Raw genomic sequence first — 20610 nt, 5'->3', positions numbered from 1 at the left:
CCTTTAAATGATGACATTTGGGTAGTCATCTTTTCACACTCTAAAATACATGCTACTGGTCAGCAACAACTGTTGCTGGCTTTAAAGAAGCCTTTAGTAAAATAAGAAGGTCCATCCTGACAGCTTTCTTAAGCTTCTAAAGGTTCCGCTTCTGTACCTTCAAGAATGTGAGTTGCTGGGCATCCAGTGCATGGTTTCCATGAGCAAAGTACTCTGGGAAGCCTCTGCTAGGAGACAGCAAGATAAAGAAAGATACAGTTGTTGAACTCAGTGACTGCATTGTAAAAACTCAGTAAATCAGGAAAAACAGGTATAAGCAGGATGTAATTCATGGGGCTAAAGATAGGATAAATTCCATTAATGGAACAGCCAGTGTGGGACAACAGGACCCGTGGTCCTTCTGGTCTGGGATTCTTCCAACATCTTGACCTTCTCTTTGCCCACAGGAACATCCAATAATCATTTGCTGCGATATTTTCTCCCCATCCATTGCCACCCAGTCTCTACATCACTCATTAGAGATTTTCCTCTTCCAGTTTCCTACTATGTTGGAACCCTGGGGACTCACACTGAGATCAAGAGAGTGGCAGAGGAGAAGGTCACTCTGCCCTGTCACCATCAACTGGGGCTCCCAGAAAAAGACACCCTGGATATTGAATGGCTGCTCACCGATAATGAAGGGAATCAAAAAGTGGTAAGTAGACACCTGGCTAAGTGCCCCCTCCTTTTTGTCCTACACTTGCCATTCCTCAGTCTTCCAGCCTTTCTCGCTGAGTCTCAAAGAGCTAGACTTGCTCTTGACCTGGCTTATACTTAAGACTTTAGAGAGAAAACTGTGGAGGAGAAGGGGTGTTTGGGTTGTAAGAAACTGTACATTCTTTGGGCAAGCCAGAACTATGAGAAAACCATCTGCGTTTGCTGGAAGACAGAATTTATACTATTCATGTTTTTCACTGAGAAGGAGACTGAGACACAACAGTTTGACTTGCTAGGATAATCAGTCAGAATCCAAGGCCTGCTTTAGGAGGCCTGTTCTCCTTCCTCCTGTGAACCTACTGACACCCGCCTATGGTCAGCTTTGCATAATCATTACTTTTTATTTTCAAGATTTTTATTTATTTATTTGAGTTTTACAGAGAGAAGGGGGGGGGGGATTTTCCATCCACTGGTTCACTCCCCAGATGGTTGCAATGGCTAGAGCTGGGCCAGGATAAAGCCAGGAGCCAGGAGCTTCCTCCATATCTCCCACATGGGTAGCAGGGAGCTGGATCTGAAGCAAGCAGCCAGATCTCAAACTGGTACCCATATGGAATGCCAGTATTGTAAGTGGTAGCTTTACCACTATGCTACAACACTGGGCCTAGTTATGACTTTCAAGCTATATAATTATGCATTATGACAAAAGACAAATGGTGCAGAGGACCAAGGAGAAGACATAAGGAATAACATACAAAGTTAGCCAGCAAGAGAACTGATATTAGTTCTGGAGCTGGAAAACAAAGGAGCAGGCCCTGGGTTTTGGGGGCTCGGATGGGGGAAAGCCATGATGGTCCACAGGTTCCTGTGTTTCTGGCAGTGTTAACAGAACCTGTGGTGCTCTGCCTCCTGATGGCCCACAGAGGAGGCTGTAACTAGAGAAAGACAAACAAGTAACCTATAGTTCCTGTCCCTCCTCCCTAGTCTTCATGGAACCATGGTCGCTCTCCTTAATCCAGGTTTCCCAGCATAACTATTCTCATTCCCTTTACTCATTGACTTATTTTGTTGTTTTTGTTAGAAGATATCTTTTTATTAAAATTTCTGTGATTTTTAAAAAACTAACTTTGGAAAGCTAACTTTAGCCTTGCCTTTTTTCAGTTTTACATCTTTCCCTGCTAAAAAATGAAAAGTTGTCCTTTCCTCTTCTCTGTCTATACTACTAAATTCATAAGATGGTTTATGCTGAGAATTGCTAAGCTTTTCATGAGAATGAGTTTCAGGATCTCTATTGGAATATAACATGTTTAAATAGCTGTATCACCTGGTTATTTTGATACTGCTTGTCATTTTGTTCTCACAGCGTATCATCCTAAGACTATCTGTTCTCTGTAGAACAAGGTCACCTTAACCTGACATGTTTATTCCAACAACTTCTTGATAATTCCTAGACAGGACACTCTCAGTTCTCAGTGAAGCAATGAACTAAGTAAGAGCCCATATTTCTGTTAAAAAAAAAAATAATCCAGGAATCACTCTCATAAAGACTTTCTCCTTTGGCCACACTTGAGTCATGCTCCTGAGTTCCCTGAGTTCTCCAGCTAAGTCAGGTTAGTGAAATCCCCCACCCTTGATATCTGACCACCCTCACTATCTTATCACCCTGACCTGCCTCCAGCAATAATTCTGTCAAGCTCCTTTAGACAGTCCCCTTCTTCCTGATGTTTCCTCTTAGTAGTTTTCCATCCATTGTCCCAAAGCCTGGTCTTGGTTGTTAGTTCTTATTGGATTCAGAGCCCAAGCTCTTTCCACTACCAAGACCCCATCACAATGGTTCCTCAAATAGTTTCTAAACCATCTTTAGGCCACCGCAGCGGCTCAATAGGCTAATCCTCCGCCTGTGGCACCGGCATCCCGGGTTCTAGTCCCGGTCGGGGCGCCGGATTCTGTCCCGGTTGCCCCTCTTCCAGGCCAGCTCTCTGCTGTGGCCAGGGAGTGCAGTGGAGGATGGCCCAAGTGCTTGGGCCCTGCACCCCATGTGAGACCAGGAGAAGCACCTGGCTCCTGCCTTCAGATCAGCGCAGTGTGCCAGCTGCAGTGCGCTGGCCACGGCGGCCATTGGAGGGTGAACCAACGGCAAAGGAAGACCTTTCTCTCTGTCTCTTTCTCTCTCACTGTCCACTCTGCCTTTCAAAAAAAAAACAAAAACCTTAAACCATCTTTAACAAGTATGACTAAATAATTTTCTCTTTAGTGCCACATACCTTTCACATGAGTATTTACATTTGTACTCAAGGTAAAAAAAAAAAAAAAAAAGAGTTGCTTGATTCTATGACCAAGTGACTACAACAATTTAAAAAATGTTGATTTTAAAAGAATACAGATAGGAGGCCAGTGTTGTAGTGTAGCACATTACGCTTCCACCTGTGCCCTTGGTATCCCATATGGACCCTGTTTCAATTCCCAGCTCTTCCACTTCTGATCTAGCTCCCTGCAAATGGCCTGGGGAAAGCAGCGGAAGACGGCCCAAGTGTTTGGGCCACCCACGTGTAGACCTGAAGGAAGCTCCAGGCTCCTGGTTTTGACCTGGCCTGGTTACGGCCGTTGCAGCCATCTGGGGAATTAACCAGTGGAAGAAGATCTCCCTCTCTCTGTCTCTTCTCCTCTCTCTCTAACTCTGCCTTTCAAATAAATAAAGAATAAAATCTTAGAAAAAGAAAAAAGACTACTGACAGGGCTTTAAGCTGTCACAATTCCCTATTTGTCTTCAGTTGATACTCTACAGTGAAAATGGTCATTTATTCAATCATTCAGATTATACAAATATATGTAGCACTTATTGTGTGCCATGCTAGGGACCACAGGATACACCAATGAAGAAAACAACACATTTCCTGCCTTCTTAGAGCTCACAGTGAAAAGACATTCAGTAATTTGGAAAGAAGGAAGGGGGGAGAGTAGAAAAGAAAAAGAGAGAGGGGAAAAATTAGCTGCATTCCAGGTGCAAATCTGTTTAGCAGGTATTATCTCATTTAATCAGTATGACTAGGATTATTAGGCCTATTTTACAAATAAGGAACTGAAACATGCGTGTGTGCATACAAACATATACACACACAAACACAAAGTAAGCAAATTGCCTAAGGTCAGCTATTTTGCATTTTTAAGTTAGGCACTCTGACATCAGGTATTAAGCACTAGCTGTATCACCTTCATAAATAATTTGAAAGTGTAATATGCAATATATAGGAAATAAGGAGAAAATTATTCCAGATAGAATTACTTATGTCAAGACCAAAACAGGAGAAAGCCTGGCACTATTGAAATTATAAAAGATCAGAAAGCAATTTAGTAAAGTTTAACAAATATTTATCGGACTCCCACTATACACACACACTATAGCAAATGAGTTGTTTGAAAAGATTATGGGATTGATGTTGTGGCACAGCAGATTAAGTTGCCACTTGCAACACAGGCATTCCCTGTGGAAGTGCCAGTTTCAGTTTGAGTCCTGGCTGTTCTGCTTCTGATCCAGCTCCCTGCTAATGTGCAAGGAAGATGGCTCAAGTACTTGGGTCCCTGCCACCCATGTGAGAGACCCAGGTAGAGTTCCAGACTCCCGGCTTTGGCCTGGTCCAACCCTGGTTGTTGCATTTTGGGAGTGAACCAGCAGATGGAAGATCTCTATCTCTGCCTTTCAAATAAATAAATCTTTTAAAAATATAGAAATACTTTTTAAAAGAAGACTGTGTAAAGACAACTTTAGAACGAAGTGACAAATATGACAGAGATTTTAGAGTGTTCTAAATGGCTCTGGTAGTCCCCTTCCTCTGTGGCAGGGCACATTCCAAGGGCCCTAGTAGATACCTGAAACCACTGACAGGACAGAACCCTGTATACCATATGTTTTTTCCTATACATACATACATAAATTTAATTCCTTTTTCATATTAATTAAGCACTTATCAAGCAGTATGGCCATAACTTTTGCAGTGAGAGGTGTGACAGCACACAATTTTCCTTCTTCACAATTTCAGACATAGAAGATTCATTCTTACTGCATGCCAATCTTAGTAACCTTATGATCTTTTTTGTCTCCTTACTGGGAATTTTCACTCAAAGGAAGCACTTTTCAGTTTCTCTTTGGCACATTTGAATTGGCTACACCACTAGTCTTGTATTTTGGGACCATTATTAGCTAAAATAAGGGTTACTAGGAGGCCGGTGCCACGGCTCAATAGGCTAATCCTAGTCCCGGTTGGGGCACCGGATTCTATCCCGGTTGCTCCTCTTCCTTCCAGCTCTCTGCTGTGGCCCGGGAGTGCAGTGGAGGATGGCCCAAGTGCTTGGGCTCTGCACCCCATGGGAGACCAGGAGAAGCAGCTGGCTCCTGCCTTCGGATCAACGCGGTGTGCTGGCCGCAGCGCGCTGGCTGCAGCAGCCATTGGGGGGTGAACCAACGGAAAAAGGAAGACCTTCCTCTCTGTTTCTCTCTCTCTCACTGTCCACTCTGCCTGTCAAAAAAATAAAATAAAATAAATAAGGGTTACTTGGATACAAGTACAGTTTATCTGATTACCAAGAAGGCTATGAAGTGACTAATGTGCAGGTAGCATATACAGTGTGGATACGCTAGATAAAGGGATGATTCACACCTTGGGTAGAATGGCACAAAATTTCAGCATGCTACTCAGAACAACGTACAATTTAAAACTCATAAATTATCTATTTTTGGAAGTTTCCATTTAATATGTTCAGACCAAAGATGACTGTGGGTAACTGAAATCATGGAAGTGGGAAAACTATTGTTTCAAGGAGTCACTGGCCAAGAGCAGCTGGAGGAGGGAAGAGCTCTAGAATTTTACTTGTAAGATTTCTTCTATGACCCATTGTTCATATACTAAACTGATCTTCTGTATACAAAGAGAATTGAAAATGAATCTTTACATGAATGGAAGGGGAAAGGGAGCGGGAAAGGGGAGGGTTGCGGGCGGGAGGGAAGTTATGGGAGGGGGGAAGCCATTGTAACCCATAAGCTATACTTTGGAAATTTATATCCATTAAATAAAAGTTTAATTTAAAAAAAAAAAAAAAAAAAAAAAAAAAGATTGGCAAAAAAGTAAGTTAATTTAGCTGTCTATATTAGCTAGCTGATGGTCTCTTGTTGACAAAATGTGATAATTAGCAAATTTGAGTGGGCCTGTCATTTTGTAAATATGGTTTTCAAATTAGTTCAAAATGTATTTTAAAATTTTAATTAAAAGTTTGCTAAACTTAAAAAAAAAAAAAAAAAAAAAAAAAAAGAATTTTACTTGTAAGAAACACAGCTGATCTAAGTCTTGATAGAAGGAACTGCCCTGAGGAAATCGAAACAGCGCCAACACAAAAGCTGGGAAATCATAAGCAGCTACATCGGTGGAGTATAAGATATAACCTTGCAGAATTGTACAACCAGACCAAGCATACCATGGGGGGCTTAGCCTTTTTCCTATAATGTCATGAATTCTCAAGATTTTAAGATTGCAAAGAACAGGGACTGGCAGTGTGGTGCAGCGAGTTAAACCACTACTTGCAACACCAACATCCCATATCAAAGTGCTGTTTCTAGTCCTGGCTGCCCACATCCAATCCAGCTTCCTGCTAATGTGTCTGGGAAAGAGTGGATGAAGGCTTAAGTAACTTGGGTTCCTGCAACTCACATGGGAGATCTGGATGGAGTTCCTGGCTCCTAGCCGTGGCCAGGCAGCCCTGGCTGTTGCAGCCATTTGGAGAGTGAACCAGTAGATGGAAAAGCGCTTTCTTGCTCTTGCTCTTACTCTCATCTGCCTTTCAAATAAAAAATGAATGTTTTTTAAAAAGTGGAAGGAGCATATTTTCATCTTTTGGCACTCACTGAAAATGTATGGCACACTGACTCAACAGACTTAAAAGAGACTCAAATAAAAGCAAGATCAGGTGAACAATTTCAGAATATACAATAAGAGTTTAAATGATCATCATGGGTAACCAAGCTATTAAGAAGACAACTATTCAGTGGGTAAAGTTGCCAAGACTTTATAATTGCTAGGATGTGGGAAACGAGAGTGAGGGTGACTAAAGAAAGAAGTACTGTAATGACTGTGGTGCTTAAAGTAGCTGAACCAATGACGTTGATTCCAAGTTTAGCTTTGCATTTCAGTCTGAGGAGAAATGTTTTCATCCCATTTGTCTAGGATGCTCAGAGTAGGAAGGGAACATTTGGGGATGCATAAGCATTTCCAGAATATTTGAATTTCAATCTTAATAGCATGGCGACTAGAACCTGGAACTTTCCTCCTGGTCAAGGGATACACAACTTTTTCAAAATTTCCAAAGAGGGCCAAGGCCTTCCCAAGGCCAGTCAGGAATACACAATACAAATCTTTCTCCTCTATTTTTTGATGGATAAATTAGGACAGGGATGATCCCATTCCCATGCCTAGCTTTTCTCACTTCACTCTTCCCTCCTTTCCTTTGGCTTTGAGCAAGAAAAATCCTGATCTGAACAGAGACCTGCATTCATCTCTGTTGAAAGCAGTTCTGTGATTGCAAAGCAGGCCATGGCACAGCAGAGCAACTGCCAGGAAGTTAGGCTGATTCATCTGCTTCATACAAGTCCTAACAGATTGTCCTAGGTCCACCAGGAATGTCATAAAACAGCCATGTAACAGCTGAAATTCATGTATTTAATTTTTTTGGCTTGTTTGCAAAAGGATTAAATTGATGTTCATTGTTCTCCCATCACACCCTGATGAATGGCTTAATCTCAGAACTACATATCCTAGAATTAAAACCAAAATAAAACACAGATGCATAAAAGCATCTGGGATTCAAAGTGTGTCTGAAAAACACCAGCCTAATTGCCAGACTATAACTGAGCCTCAATCCACGTCAGAAGTATCTGTGAAATCCTCACCTTAAATGATTAATTATTTTATAAGGTTATCTTGCTAATTTATATCCTGTGCTTTCTTAAGATGTCACATTCTTTTTTTGTTTTGTTTTGTTTTGACAGGCAGAGTGGACAGTGAGAGAGAAACAGACAGAGAGAAAGGTCTTCCTTTGCCGTTGGTTCACCCTCCAATGGCCGCTGCGGCCGGCGCACCACGCTGATTCGAAGGCAGGAACCAGGTGCTTCTCCTGGTCTCCCATGGGGTGCAGGGCCCAAGCACTTGGGCCATCCTCCACCGCACTCCCTGGCCACAGCAGAGAGCTGGCCTGGAAAAGGGGCAACCGGCCGGTACCCAGACCAGGACTAGAACCCGGTGTGCCGGCGCCGCAAGGTGGAGGATTAGCCTATTGAGCTGCAGCGCCAGCCCAGTCACATTCTTTTTTTTTTTTTTAAAAAAAAGATTTTATTTATTTATTTGAAAGAGTTACAAAGAGAGAGGAAGAGAGGGAGAGACAGGTTTACTTCCCAGATGGCCACAATAGCTAGGGCTGGGCCAGGATGAAGCAAGGGGCCACGTGGGTGGCCCTTTTCTGCTGCTTTTCTTAGGCAATGAACAGGAAGCTGGATTAGAAGCGGGACAGCCAGGACACAAACTAGCGCTCACATGGGATGCTGGCATTGCAGCATCTGTTTTAAAAAAATACTGTTTTTTTTCTTTTTCTGTTAAGTATTGGGATAGGATTTGGGGAGAAGAAATGCACACAAAACCAGGTATACTTGAATGTACTAAGCATTATGTTGGAGCTATGCCCCAAACACTGAAACTTCAAGGAGGCAGTCACCATTCTAACTGGAGATCCAGGAAAGGCTATACACAGAAGAAAGGAGGCTCTTGGGCTTGAGATCTATATAGGTGTTGTTCAGGCAAAAATAAGAGGCAGAGGCATTTCAGATGTGTGATCAAAGCTCAAGACACATCAGTGGGCAATGTTCAGGGTTTGGGGACAAGGGATTCAGAGATGTGAGGGCAGATGAAGTGTGGACCAATCTACACCAGCCTTAGGTACCACATGTAGGGAGCCAAGCTTTCATTTATAGTGAACCCAAGTAGTAGCAAATAGATGGAGGTCTTCAGCCAGGAGGGCTTTGCACACAAATGTATAGAATGACTAATATTCTTGGGGTACCAGGCTGAACAATTTTGGAAACCTGGAATCAGTCTAATAAACATGATGATGGTAACTTTTCAGAGTGCTTGCTCTTTCATTCCCACAATCTTACCGGGGGAGAGAGTTGGAAGAGCCTGGAGAATGGATACCGAAACACAGAGGGAAGGAGTACATCCTGGGTTCTGTAGCACAATGGGAGACTATAGTTCATAATGACCTAAATGTTATGGATAGCTGGAAGGGGGAGAGCTAGAATACCAAAAATGGGGCAGTGATAGGGAGCCTGAGATGCTGATTGCCCTGATTTGATCAGTACATTGTGTACTTGTACTTGTATTGGAGTGTCAAACTGTACCCTGGAGGCATGGGCTATTATTATGTACTAATCAAAAAAATTTTTTTTAATTAAGGAAATGGAAAATGCCAACTACCCTATTTGAATAATGAAGTATCACACTGTACCCCACAAAAATGTCCAGTAAAAAATAATTAACTTTTAAGCAATCCTATGAAGTGGCTTGTCCCTGTTTTATAGTTGAGGACTTCATAGTTCAGAAAGATTTGCTAACTGACTCTAAACAGCCATAAATAGAAGAGCATCCATCCAAATGCAGATCAGGTGATTCCCAGCCTGGTCCCTATACTATTGTGCAGTTATTTTTCAAAATCTAGGTCACAACCCATTGGTGGATCCTAAGAGACCCGAACTTTTGTTTATCTTTTAATACAGATTAGAAAATATTGGTGTACTGTACATATATTTTTTGTGAAATATGTTTCAGTTATATGTATGTATGCTATGTGTGATGTGTCATAAAGAAAAACGTATTTCTTTAAATATTTATTTATTTATTTATTTATTTGAAAGTCAGAGTTACAGAGAGAGAGGGAGAGAGAGAAATCTTCCATCTGCTGGCTCACTGCCCAGATGGCTGCAACAGCCAGCACTGGGCCAGGCCAAAGCCAAGAGCCAGGAGCGCCACCTGGGTCTCCCATGTGGTTGGCAGGTGCTATTCTTCCCTGGCCATTAGCAGGGAGCAGGATTGGAAGAGGAACAGCCAGGACTTGAACCAGTGCCCATATGAGCTGCTGGCCTCACAGGTGGTTTTTAACCCGTTACACCACAACACCAGTCCCAGAAAAATGTATTTCTTAATGTCAGTTCAAGACAGTTCAAGAAAGTCCCTGTTATACTGTACTTCTACAAGTCCAAGGCAGCCATACTCTACTCTGAGCCACACTTATGAAGACTGTCCAAAGTCAGGTGTATTTTTCAAGTTAAAGATATCTACAGGGGCCGGCGCTGTGGCACAGCGGGTTAACGCCCTGGCCTGAAGTGCCGCCATCCCATATGGGTGCTGGTTCGAGACCCGGCTGCTCCTCTTCTGATCCAGCTCTCTGCTATGGCCTGGGAAAGCAGTACAAGATGGCCCAAGTTCTTGGGCCCCTGCGCCCACACGGGAGACCCTGAGGAAGCTCCTGGTTCCTGGATTCGCAGCTCCAGTTGTTGTGGCCAACTGGGGAGTGAACCATCAGATAGAAGACCTCTTTCTCTCTCTCTCTCTGCCTCTCTTCTCTCTGTATAACTCTTTCAAATAAATAAATAAATCTTTTTTTTTTTAAAAAAGACATCTACTGATGCTAGCTCAAGTACAAATACAAGCAGAGCCCTCAGATTTAAAAAAAAAGTCACAAATTTCCCAAAGCCCACAAAATCTAAAAGTTCCTAAAAATTACCCAACTTTCTTCTAGGTTTGTAGCTCTTCATTCTTCCCAGGAAATATAAACTAACTTCCATGCAGGTAATTACACAGCTGGAGACAATACAGACAAATCACAAAGAAAATAACATTAATTGAGAACCTGATAAGTGTTGCAAGGTTCTCCTTGGCCCTAAGAACTCCTCCTCCCTGGGATGCTCAACTTCAGTGGGAAAGTACAGTTATTAACTAGTGATGCTACATGAATAGAGGAAGGGCCAGGAAAATGTCCTGATTCTAGCAGAGCTAAACGGCAGCTGCCCCAGTTTCAGATTAAAATATGTGGGGGTAGGCTATTGATGGAGGCATTGAAACACCCCTCAGGACCCCCACATACATGCCGGAGTGCCTGGTTCAAGTTCCAGCTCCCCAACTTCCAATCCAGCCTCCTGCTAATGTGTACCCATTGAGATGTCAGGTGATAGCTCAAATATTTTTGTCCCTGCCACCCATGCAGGAGACCTGATTGGAGTTCCAGGCACCTGGTATCAGCCTGGCCCAACCCTGGGTGCTGCAGGCATTTCAGAGTGAACCATGGATGGAAGACATCTCTTTTCATCTCTCTGCTCCCTGCCTTTCTTTTCCTTTTTTTTTTTTTTTAAGACTTATTTTATTAATTTGTAAGTCAGAGTTACATAGAGAGAGAAGGAGAGGCAGAGAGAGGTCTTCCATCTGCTGTTCACTCCCCAGTTGGCTGCAACAGTCAGACTGTGCTGATCCAAAGCCAGGAGCTTCCTCCAGGTCTTCCCATCCAGGTGCAGGGGTACAAGGACTTGGGCCAGCTTCTACTGCTTTCCCAGGCCATAGCAGAGACCTGGATCAGCAATGGAACTGCTGGGACTCAAACCAGCACCTATATAGGATGCTGGAACTGCAGGCGGCAGCCTTACCTGCTATGCCACAGTGCTGCCCCCTATCCCTCCCCTTGCCTTTCAAACAGAATAAAAACTAAAAATAAATTTTAAAAAATTAAAAAATTTTTAAAAGATTTATTTATTTGAAAGGCAGAGTTACAGAGAAGCAGAGAGAGAGAGAGAGAGAGAGATCTTCTATCCGCTGGTTTACTCCCTAATTGGCTGCAATGGCTGGAGCTGTGCCGATCCAAAGCCGGGAGCCAGGAGCTTCTTCCAGGTCTCCCACGTGGGTGCAGGGGCCCAAGGACTTGGGCCATCTTCTACTGTTTTCCCAGGCCATAGCAGAGAGCTGGATCAGAAGTGGAGCAGCCAACACTTGAACTGGCACCCATATGGGATATTGGCACTGCAGGCGGCAGCTTTACCCGCTACCCCACAGCGCTGGCCCAAAATTAAAATTATGTACCCATCTCATAGAAAGCATTCTATGAGACCAGCGCTGTGGCACAGTAGGTTAATCTCCGCCTGCAGTGCCGGTATCCCATATGGGCACCAGTTCTAGTCACGGCTGCTCCTCTTTCGATCAAGCTCTCTGCGATGGCCTGGGAAAGCAGTGGAGGATGGCCCAAGTGCTTGGGCCCCTGCACCCATGTGGGATATCTGGAAGAAGCTCCTGGCTCCTGGCCTTGGATTGGCCCAGCTTTGGCTATTGTAGCCATTTGGAGAGTGAACCAGTGGATGGAAGATCTTTCTCTTTCTGTCTCTCCCTCTCACTGTCTGTAACTCTACTCCTCAAATAAATAAATAAAAATCTAAAACAACAACAACAACAACAAGAATGGCCTTAAATCTAAGCAGTTTACTGGGAACATTTTTTTAAAAATATATTCTATTTATTTATTTGACAGGTAGAGTTACAGTGAGAGGGAGAGTCAGAGAGAAAGGTCTTCCATCAGCTGGTTCACTCCCCAAATGGCCACAACGGCCAGAGCTGGGCCAATCCGAAGCCAGGAGCCAGGAACTTGTTCCAGGTCTCCCACATGGGTGCAGGGGCCCAAGCACTTGGGCCATTTCCACTGCTTTCCCAGGCCACAGCAGAGAGCTGGATTGGAAGAGGAGCAGCTTGGACTAGAACTGGTGCCATATGGAATTCTGGCACTGCAGGTGGGGGATTAACCTACTGAGCTACAGTGCCAGCCCCTACTGGGAACTTTTTAACAGTGGCCAAAGAATGGAGGTGGGAGCATAGCAGACAGATAAACCTCTCAATCTGCTGGAGGTTGAAGAGTCAGATATAGGGCAAGACATTTGAGGGAGTGGACTGTTCTAATAAGTGGAAGGAATATTCATGGAGTTTCTGAGAAAGGGGCAGCATGAATTTCTGGAATCAGGAAGCTGCCTTCTTTTTGTCTTCCTGGTTTCTGCCACTGTTGTTATGTTGGTCAACTGTCATGGCACTGACAAGAGTGATTTTTAGCAGTTCTTACCTTTTTAGAAAAGTTTATCCTTTAATATTTACTCTTTTTTTTTTTAAAGAACTATTTATTTATTTGAAAGGCAGAGATGGGGTGGGGGGAGAGACAGAAAAAGAGATCTTCCATCCATTGGTTCACTCTCCAAATGGCCACTACAGTTGGGGCTAGGCTAGGCCCAAGTCAGGAGACAGAATTCCACCTAGGTCTCTCAAGTGGGTGGCAGAGGTCCAACTTCTTAGGCCATTTTCTTCTGCCTTCCCAGGCACATCAGCAGAGAGCTGGATCCAAAGTGGAGCAGCTGGGACTTGAACTGGTACTCTGATATGGGATGCCAGCATTGCAGGCAGTGGCTTAATCTGTTATGCCATAACATTGGCCCCTCATTTAATATCTGTAATACTCATCTCTTTGTATTGTTATCATCTCTAGCATTGTGCCAACCATAGAGTATGCTTTTAGTAACTGCTTACTGAGTGGGAATGCAAACTAGTAAAGCCACTATGGAAGACAGTTTGGAGATTCCTCAGAAACCTGAATATAGCCCTACCACACGACTCAGCCACCCCACTCCTCGGAATTTACCCAAGGGAAATTAAATTGGCAAACAAAAGAGCTGTCTGTACCTCAATGTTATTGCAGCTCAATTCACAATAGCTAAGACATGGAATCAACCTAAATATCCATCAACAGAAGACTGGATAAAGAAATTATGGGATATGTACTCTATGGAATACTACACAGCGCTAAAAACAAAAAATGAAATCCAGTCATTTGCAACAAAACGGAGGAATCTGGAAAACATCACGCTGAGTGAAATAAGTCAGTGCCAAAGGGACAAATGTATGTTCTCCCTGATCTGTGACAATGAACTGAGCACCTAAAAGGAAACCTGTAGAAGTGAAACTGACACTATGAGAAGCACTGACTTGATCAGCCCTTGTCCTGACTGTTGAGGAACAGCTTACTATTTTATTCCTTTTAGTATTTTCTTTTTCTTCTTAACACCACTGGTTGAACTCTTTAATTAACACAGAATTATTCTTAGGTGTTTAAATCCAACTGAAAATTGATCCCTGTTAAAAATAAGAGTGGGAATAAGAGAGGGAGGAGATGTACAGTTTGGCACATACTCCCTTGGACTTAACCCTAAGAGTAAAGGTAAAAACTTGCCATGGGACTCCAAATCCCATTAAGTTGGCAAGTACCAATGCCACCTTACTAAAGTGATCAGTTTAGGTTTGTAACTGATCATAAAGATAGGATTAAGTGTCAAAGGGATCACATAAATAACACCAGTGTCTGCTAATAATAATTGATATAATTAAAAAGGAGAGAATGATTCAACATGGGAAGCAGGATACACAGCAGACTCATAGAATGACAAATGCCCTAAACAGCACTCTGGCCTCAGAATCAGCCCTTAAGGCATTTGGATCTGGCTAAAAAGCCAAGGCATGGAAAGCCAAGATACTGTGGCAAAAAAAAATGACCTAAATGAAAGATTTCTGTGAGATTTCGGTAGAAAGAAGGGGCCATCAAAGGAGGTACCTTTCTCTGAAGGGAGGAGAGAACTTCCACTTTGACTATGGCCTTGTCTAAATAACGCTGGAGTTTGTGAACTCAAGAGGCTTCCAGGGGCCGGTGCCGTGGCTCACTTGGTTAATAATCCTCCGCCTGTGGTGCCAGCATCCCATATGGGCACTGGGTTCTAGTTCCAGTGGCTCCTCTCCAGTCCAGCTCTCTGCTGTGGCCCGGGAGGGCAGTAGAGGATGGCCCAGGTGTCTGGGCCCCTGCACCCGCATGGGAGACCAGGTGGAAGCACCTGGCTCCTGGCTTCAGATTGGCACAGCACACTGGCCGTAGCGGCCATTTGGGGGGTGAACCAATGGAAGGAAGACCTTTCTCTCTGTCTCTCTCTCTCTCTCTCTCTCTAACTCTGCCTGTCAAACAAAAATAAATAAATAAATAAATAAAGAGGCTTCCATAGCCTTGGCAGCTCATGACAAGAGCCTTGGGTGATTACTGACATCATAAATAAGAGTGTCAATTGATAAATCAACAACAGGAGTCATTGTGCACTTATTCCCCATGTAGAACTTCTGTCCTTAATGTGTAGTACTATGAGAATTAATGGTAAAACCAATCTTCAAATAGTACTTTATACTTTGTGTGTCTGTGTGGGTGCAAACTGTTGAAATCTTTACTCAGTATAGAGTTGATTTTCTGTATATAAAGATAATTAAAAATGAATCTTAATGAAGAATGGGATAGGAGAGGGAATAAGAGATGGGTTGGTTTGCTGGTGGGAGGGTGGTTATGGGGGGAAGAACTGCTATAATCCAAAAGTTGTACTTTTGAAATTTATATTTATTAAATAAAAGTTTTCTATTTAAAATAAATGCTTACTGAATGAAGGATTGAGGAGTTGCAAAATAGCCTAGTCAAAGATAATCATCAGTGTTGTATCTTTGAAGGTTTGATGAAGAGTTAACACTGATTTGGGGCTTAAAGGACTGAACAGTGTTTCTTTATATGAAGAAACGCGAGTTTCTAAGTGGGAAATATAGTGAGTAAAATATGGGAACACAGAAAGCAAAATCTTATTAGCAAAGGGGAAATAATGCAGGCTGATTGTACACCATTATGTAAAGGCTGGAAGAACTAACGTGTGTTTTAGATTGGTAAGATTAACTTGGCAGAACTATGTAGGGTAAACTGGAGAGGACAGAAATGTACAGCATTCAAGCAGCTGGAAGTATGAAACTAGAACTCAAAAGTAATGTTGGGGAGAGAGAGACGGATCTCAGAACTGTCACAATAGTAGTGGCAGCTGAAATGATAGGGCAATATTGCATGAAAATGTTTTGAGTATATTATCAGCTACAGTGTTCAATATTCTCTTACTCATTTCTCTCCTACCCACCCCAGACTGTGAGCTAACTCTTCCGTGCAGGGACTGTTTTATTCCTGCTTATTTCCTCAGTGCTGAGCACAGTACCTTACACAGGAGGTCAATAAATATTTGCTGAAGAAAAAATAATGCAGAGAAAGGAGAAAGCATTTTTCTCCAAGAGGTGGTCAGGGCGAAATAGATGCTGCTGCTGAACAGCTTTGATTTAACAGAGGGAGAAGTGACAGACATTTTATTGGATAGCTTTGGATCTTTTCAGGAAAGTTTGTGATGAGCTGCAAAGCATCACATGGTTGAGAATGGGGTTAAGGGCTTAAGCAGAGTGAAATAATCTGGAACAGCTGCAACCAGAAATGTGCTCTGGAGACTCTCATATGCCTGTGTGCCTTTTTTAGTGCTGTAGTACTTATATGGAATGCTCCCTCCCACCCTCTGCTCCCTGCTTCACTCTTCTCTTACTTAAGTCTACTAATCTTTCAAAGACTAATTCTTATGCTGCCAAGTTTTCTGGGACATTCCCTCTGATGCTATTTCAAATAAATCATTCACTTTGCAATGTTTATTCTCTCCTTGTGAATCCCACAATAAATTACTTGAATAAAGTATTTTACTCATCTGAATAGCTTCCTCCAGACCTGATCAGAGGTAGTAGTTCTAAGTGTCTGCTGATATTCAACTTATACAAGTTTAAGAATATGATTGTTGAGTGACAGGAAGAACAAAGCTGAAGTTATACAGCTTGAAGTCCTGGTAGACCAGATCAGGAAGGTTTTGGTGACTAACACCAGTGAAATGATGGAATAAAGAAATCAGGGAAAAGTAAAAAGTTAAAAGAATGAGAGGTTGTGATGCAGGTAGATGAAAATGCAGTTGGAATCAAGATTATTTTTCCATTGGGAAAATCTACTCTTTGGTCTCACTATTTGGGAGAACAAAGACACAAAGCTCATGTATATTTTATAGAAGGAAGGGATATAATTTTTTCTTACCTAATATTCTTACTAATCAGCAATAATGACCTAAAAAAATGAAACCGAACAATGAAGCCCTCAAAATCAGACCTGTATTTTAACCATCTGCTCCTCAACATCTCCAGTCCCTCCATCAGGATTCTCAACTTTCCTAAGAACAAAATAGATTGATTTTTCAATTTTACTTTTTTCCTTCATTTCCAAACTTTCTGAAGAATAATTAATGAGCAGTTAAAGAAAGGCAGGTATAAGATGAGCAACGTAAATGTAGTGTACAAGAGCAATGGGCTAGTTGACTTTAAAATTTTAATTATTTTCATTTTCTTTGAAAAACAAAAAGATAGAGCCATCCTCCATCTGTTGCTTCACTCCCCAATGTCTGTTAACAGGAAGGGCTGGGCCAAGCGGAAGCCAGGAGCCTGGAACTCCTAGATCTCCCCCATGGGTGGCAGGGACTCAAGTACTTAAACTATCGTCTACTGCTTCCCAAGATGCAAACTAGCAGGAAGCCAAAACAGAAGCAGAGTAAATGGAACTCGAATCAGGCACTCATATGGGATGCAAGCGTCTCAAGCAACAACTTAAACTACTGCACCAAATGCTTGCCTTATTAGATGACTATAGGCACTATAGAAGACCTATTTCAAATCCTGGTTCTGGCATCTGACTATGAAGTGGGATAACTACTTGGAAAAACTGTGGTAAGGGGGCTGGTGCTGTGCCATAGTAGGCTAAGCCTCTGCCTGCAGTGCCCATATCCCATATGGGCGCTGGTTCTGGTCCTGGCTGCTCCACTTCCTATTCAGCTCTCTGCTGTTTCCTGGGAAAATGGTAGAAAATGATGCAAGTGTGTGGGCCCTTACAAATGTGTGGTAGACCCAGAAGCTTCTGGCTCCTGATAGGCCCAGCTCCAGCTGTTGTGGCCATTTGGGGAGTGAACCAGTGGATGGAAGACCTCTCTGTCTCTCCCTGTGTCTGTAACTGTACCTTTCAAATAAATAAATAAAATCTTTAAAAAAAAAAAAACTGTGGTAAGAAATACACTAGATGGTCTTTAAAATCTTCTAACACAAGGAGCACTTTGAAGCGATCATGTGCAAGTGGTAGGAAACACAAATGACAGAAAAGGGCATTAAGTCCCTTTTTGTACTTATTCTCTGTGCTCTCAATTTTTCTCAGTCAACTACTGATCCCATTTGCTGTGTACCCTTCCAAAAATATTCTACGCTTACTGCAGGCACAGTCGTGCACTTGTATTTTCCCCCTTTCCTTCATTTAGCTGACTTTCACTAACTCAGATTCTTCACTGGAATTTGAAATGGAGAGGTTCTCAGCATTTAATGAAATAACTGTACTGATAATTAAGTCCTACACAAATACAAGATATTCTTCTTGGAAGGATGAGTAAGTCCTAAGCAAATACACTGCACCCTTCACTTTTATTTAAAACAGAGAGGCTGGCGTGGTATAGTGAGTTAAGCCACTGCCTGCAATGCTGGCATCCCATATGAGCACTGGTTTGAGTCCCAGATACTCTACTTCTGATCCATCTCCCTGCTAATGTGCCTGGGAAAGCAGCGGAAGATGTCCCAAGTGCTAAGACCCCTGCCACCTACATGGGAGACACAGATGTTGTTAAAGGCTCCTGGCTTCAGCCTGACCCAGCCCTGGCTGTCGCAGCCATTTGGGAGTGAGCCAGTAAATGAAGATCTCTCTCTCTACATATATATATATATATATATATATATATATATTATATAAATTTTATATATATTTATATTTTATATATTTATATATTATATATATATAAAACTTGGTATTTCAAATAAATAAATTATATAGAGGTCTCTTGGACCCTAAGAATCAGTGCCAAGCTTGACCACTTTGTGCCACTTGAAGCAGTTCCTTTCATCACCTTGAGAGAAAGGGAAGGCCGACAGCCACACTGCTTGACCTTGCTTCTGTCTGTCCCGCAGGTGATCACTTACTCCAGTCATCATGTCTACAATAACTTGACTGAGGAACAGAAGGGCCGAGTGGCCTTTGCTTCCAATTTCCTGGCAGGAGATGCCTCTCTGCAGATTGAGCCACTGAAGCCCAGTGATGAGGGCCGGTACACCTGTAAGGTGAAGAATTCAGGGCGGTATGTGTGGAGCCATGTCATCTTAAAAGTCTTAGGTAAGAAAGGGTGCCAAGGTAAATGCCTACATCTTTTCATAAGGTCTCTGGTATGGATACTTAATTGTATCATGTTGCTACAAAACTTCATGCTTAGTACTTTACATTATACACTAAAAAGTCCTTTGGTCCAGTTCCCTAGAAGAAGCATATGTGTTTTAGCCATAATGAAAAAAAGAAAATATAATTTTCCATGGTAGCCCACTTAAAAATGGAAGTATCCTCTAATATTTGAATAGCATTCTTATATTTACAATAAATCTGTCAGATATGATTCAAATTCATTTCTGGTTTTTGACAGCAAGAGCTATAAGGTTCTACTTAATTGCTTCCAAATTAATGAATTTCTATCCCTGTTTCAGTATCAGTAAAATCACACTCAACTTTCTCCAAATTTCCAATAAATAATCAAGTCTTTTCTTTAAGAAGAGATGAGGGAATTTCTGAGGTAGTCCCTGAAAATTACAATAGCACTAATAGCAGTTGAAAGCGATGTGTGTGTGTGTGTGTGTGTGTTCGCGTGCGTGCGTGCACATAGGGAATAGAGATGGGTGTACTTCAGGGGAGTGACATAAAGCATGGCTGGCTGAATCCCCACTCTAAGGTTGACCATAAGGGATGGCTGGAGAAACAAAACATGAATTTCAGTAGAATCCTGTATTTGGAGATGTGTGAATCATTACACTTTTTCTTTCTTTTTTAACCAGTGAGACCGTCTAAGCCCAAGTGTGAACTGGAAGGAGCGCTGACAGAAGGAAGTGACCTGACTCTACAGTGCGAGTCATCCTCTGGCACAAAGCCCATTGTATATTACTGGCAACGAATCCGGGAGAAAGAGGGAGAGGATGAACATCTGCCTCCCAAATCTAGAATTGGTAAGTCATCTTCCTACCATCTACTGAGCCAACAAAATATTACTCTGTCCAGGAATTCTAAATCTGCTGAACCTCTTGAACTCCAATTTTTCATCCATTAACTAAGAAAATCTCTCTTCTTTCCTCAAATGGCATGTGAAAATGACAAAGACACTGTATAAGTTCATTATATCTTATTGTCTTTAGTATCCTTTTACTTTTCATATCTTCAGCAGCAGGATGAACCACAAGTTAGAATACTTACCCTTCTTCCCATGTTCCAAAAAAGGATCTGTCATTTCATTCTTACCAGATTTCATAAGAATCTGAGGTCAAGATGCAATAGAGTAAGCAATAAGTATAGATGCCATCAGAAGGGAGATTTAACGTCACTCTTGCTGTTTGTGTAGATTACAACAACCCTGGACGAGTCCTGCTGCAGAATCTCACAATGTCCTCTTCTGGACTCTACCAGTGCACAGCAGGCAATGAGGCTGGGAAGGAAAGTTGTGTGGTTCGAGTGACTGTGCAGTGTAAGTATCCCAAAGAGCTGTTTTTGCTTTGCATTATAGTTCATGTCAGACATTTCGATCATGACTAAGGTCACATAAAGTCAAAGGCAGTCTGTATTTCTAGAATGTTATCGATGTCTTCAAAATAAGCTCCTGGTTTCAGATCAGCTCAGCTCTGGCTGTTGCAGCCAACTGGGGAGTGAGTGAACCATCTGATGGAAGACCTGCCCCCCACCCCCCGCCTCTCCTCTGTGTAACTCTTTCAAATAAATGAATCTTAAAAAAACACAGTAGTTGCAAGGACCTTTCAACAACGGTTT

At 42.4% G+C, this 20610-nt stretch overlaps 1 protein-coding gene across 1 annotated transcript in view; it reads left to right on the top strand.

The window, feature by feature from the left end:
- Nucleotides 1–20610, top strand: part of CLMP (CXADR like membrane protein) — a 112422-nt gene that overhangs the window by 78229 nt on the left and 13583 nt on the right. The window contains exons 2-5 of the mRNA XM_062197226.1: nt 537–694; nt 18723–18924; nt 19632–19799; nt 20189–20311. Coding sequence (XP_062053210.1) covers nt 537–694; nt 18723–18924; nt 19632–19799; nt 20189–20311 — 651 coding nt within the window. The remainder of the gene's footprint in view (nt 1–536; nt 695–18722; nt 18925–19631; nt 19800–20188; nt 20312–20610) is intronic.

Source organism: Lepus europaeus, chromosome 7 (genome assembly GCF_033115175.1).
Source record: "Lepus europaeus isolate LE1 chromosome 7, mLepTim1.pri, whole genome shotgun sequence".
Lineage (NCBI taxonomy): Eukaryota > Metazoa > Chordata > Mammalia > Lagomorpha > Leporidae > Lepus > Lepus europaeus.
This window is presented reverse-complemented; position numbering and strand designations above follow the sequence as displayed.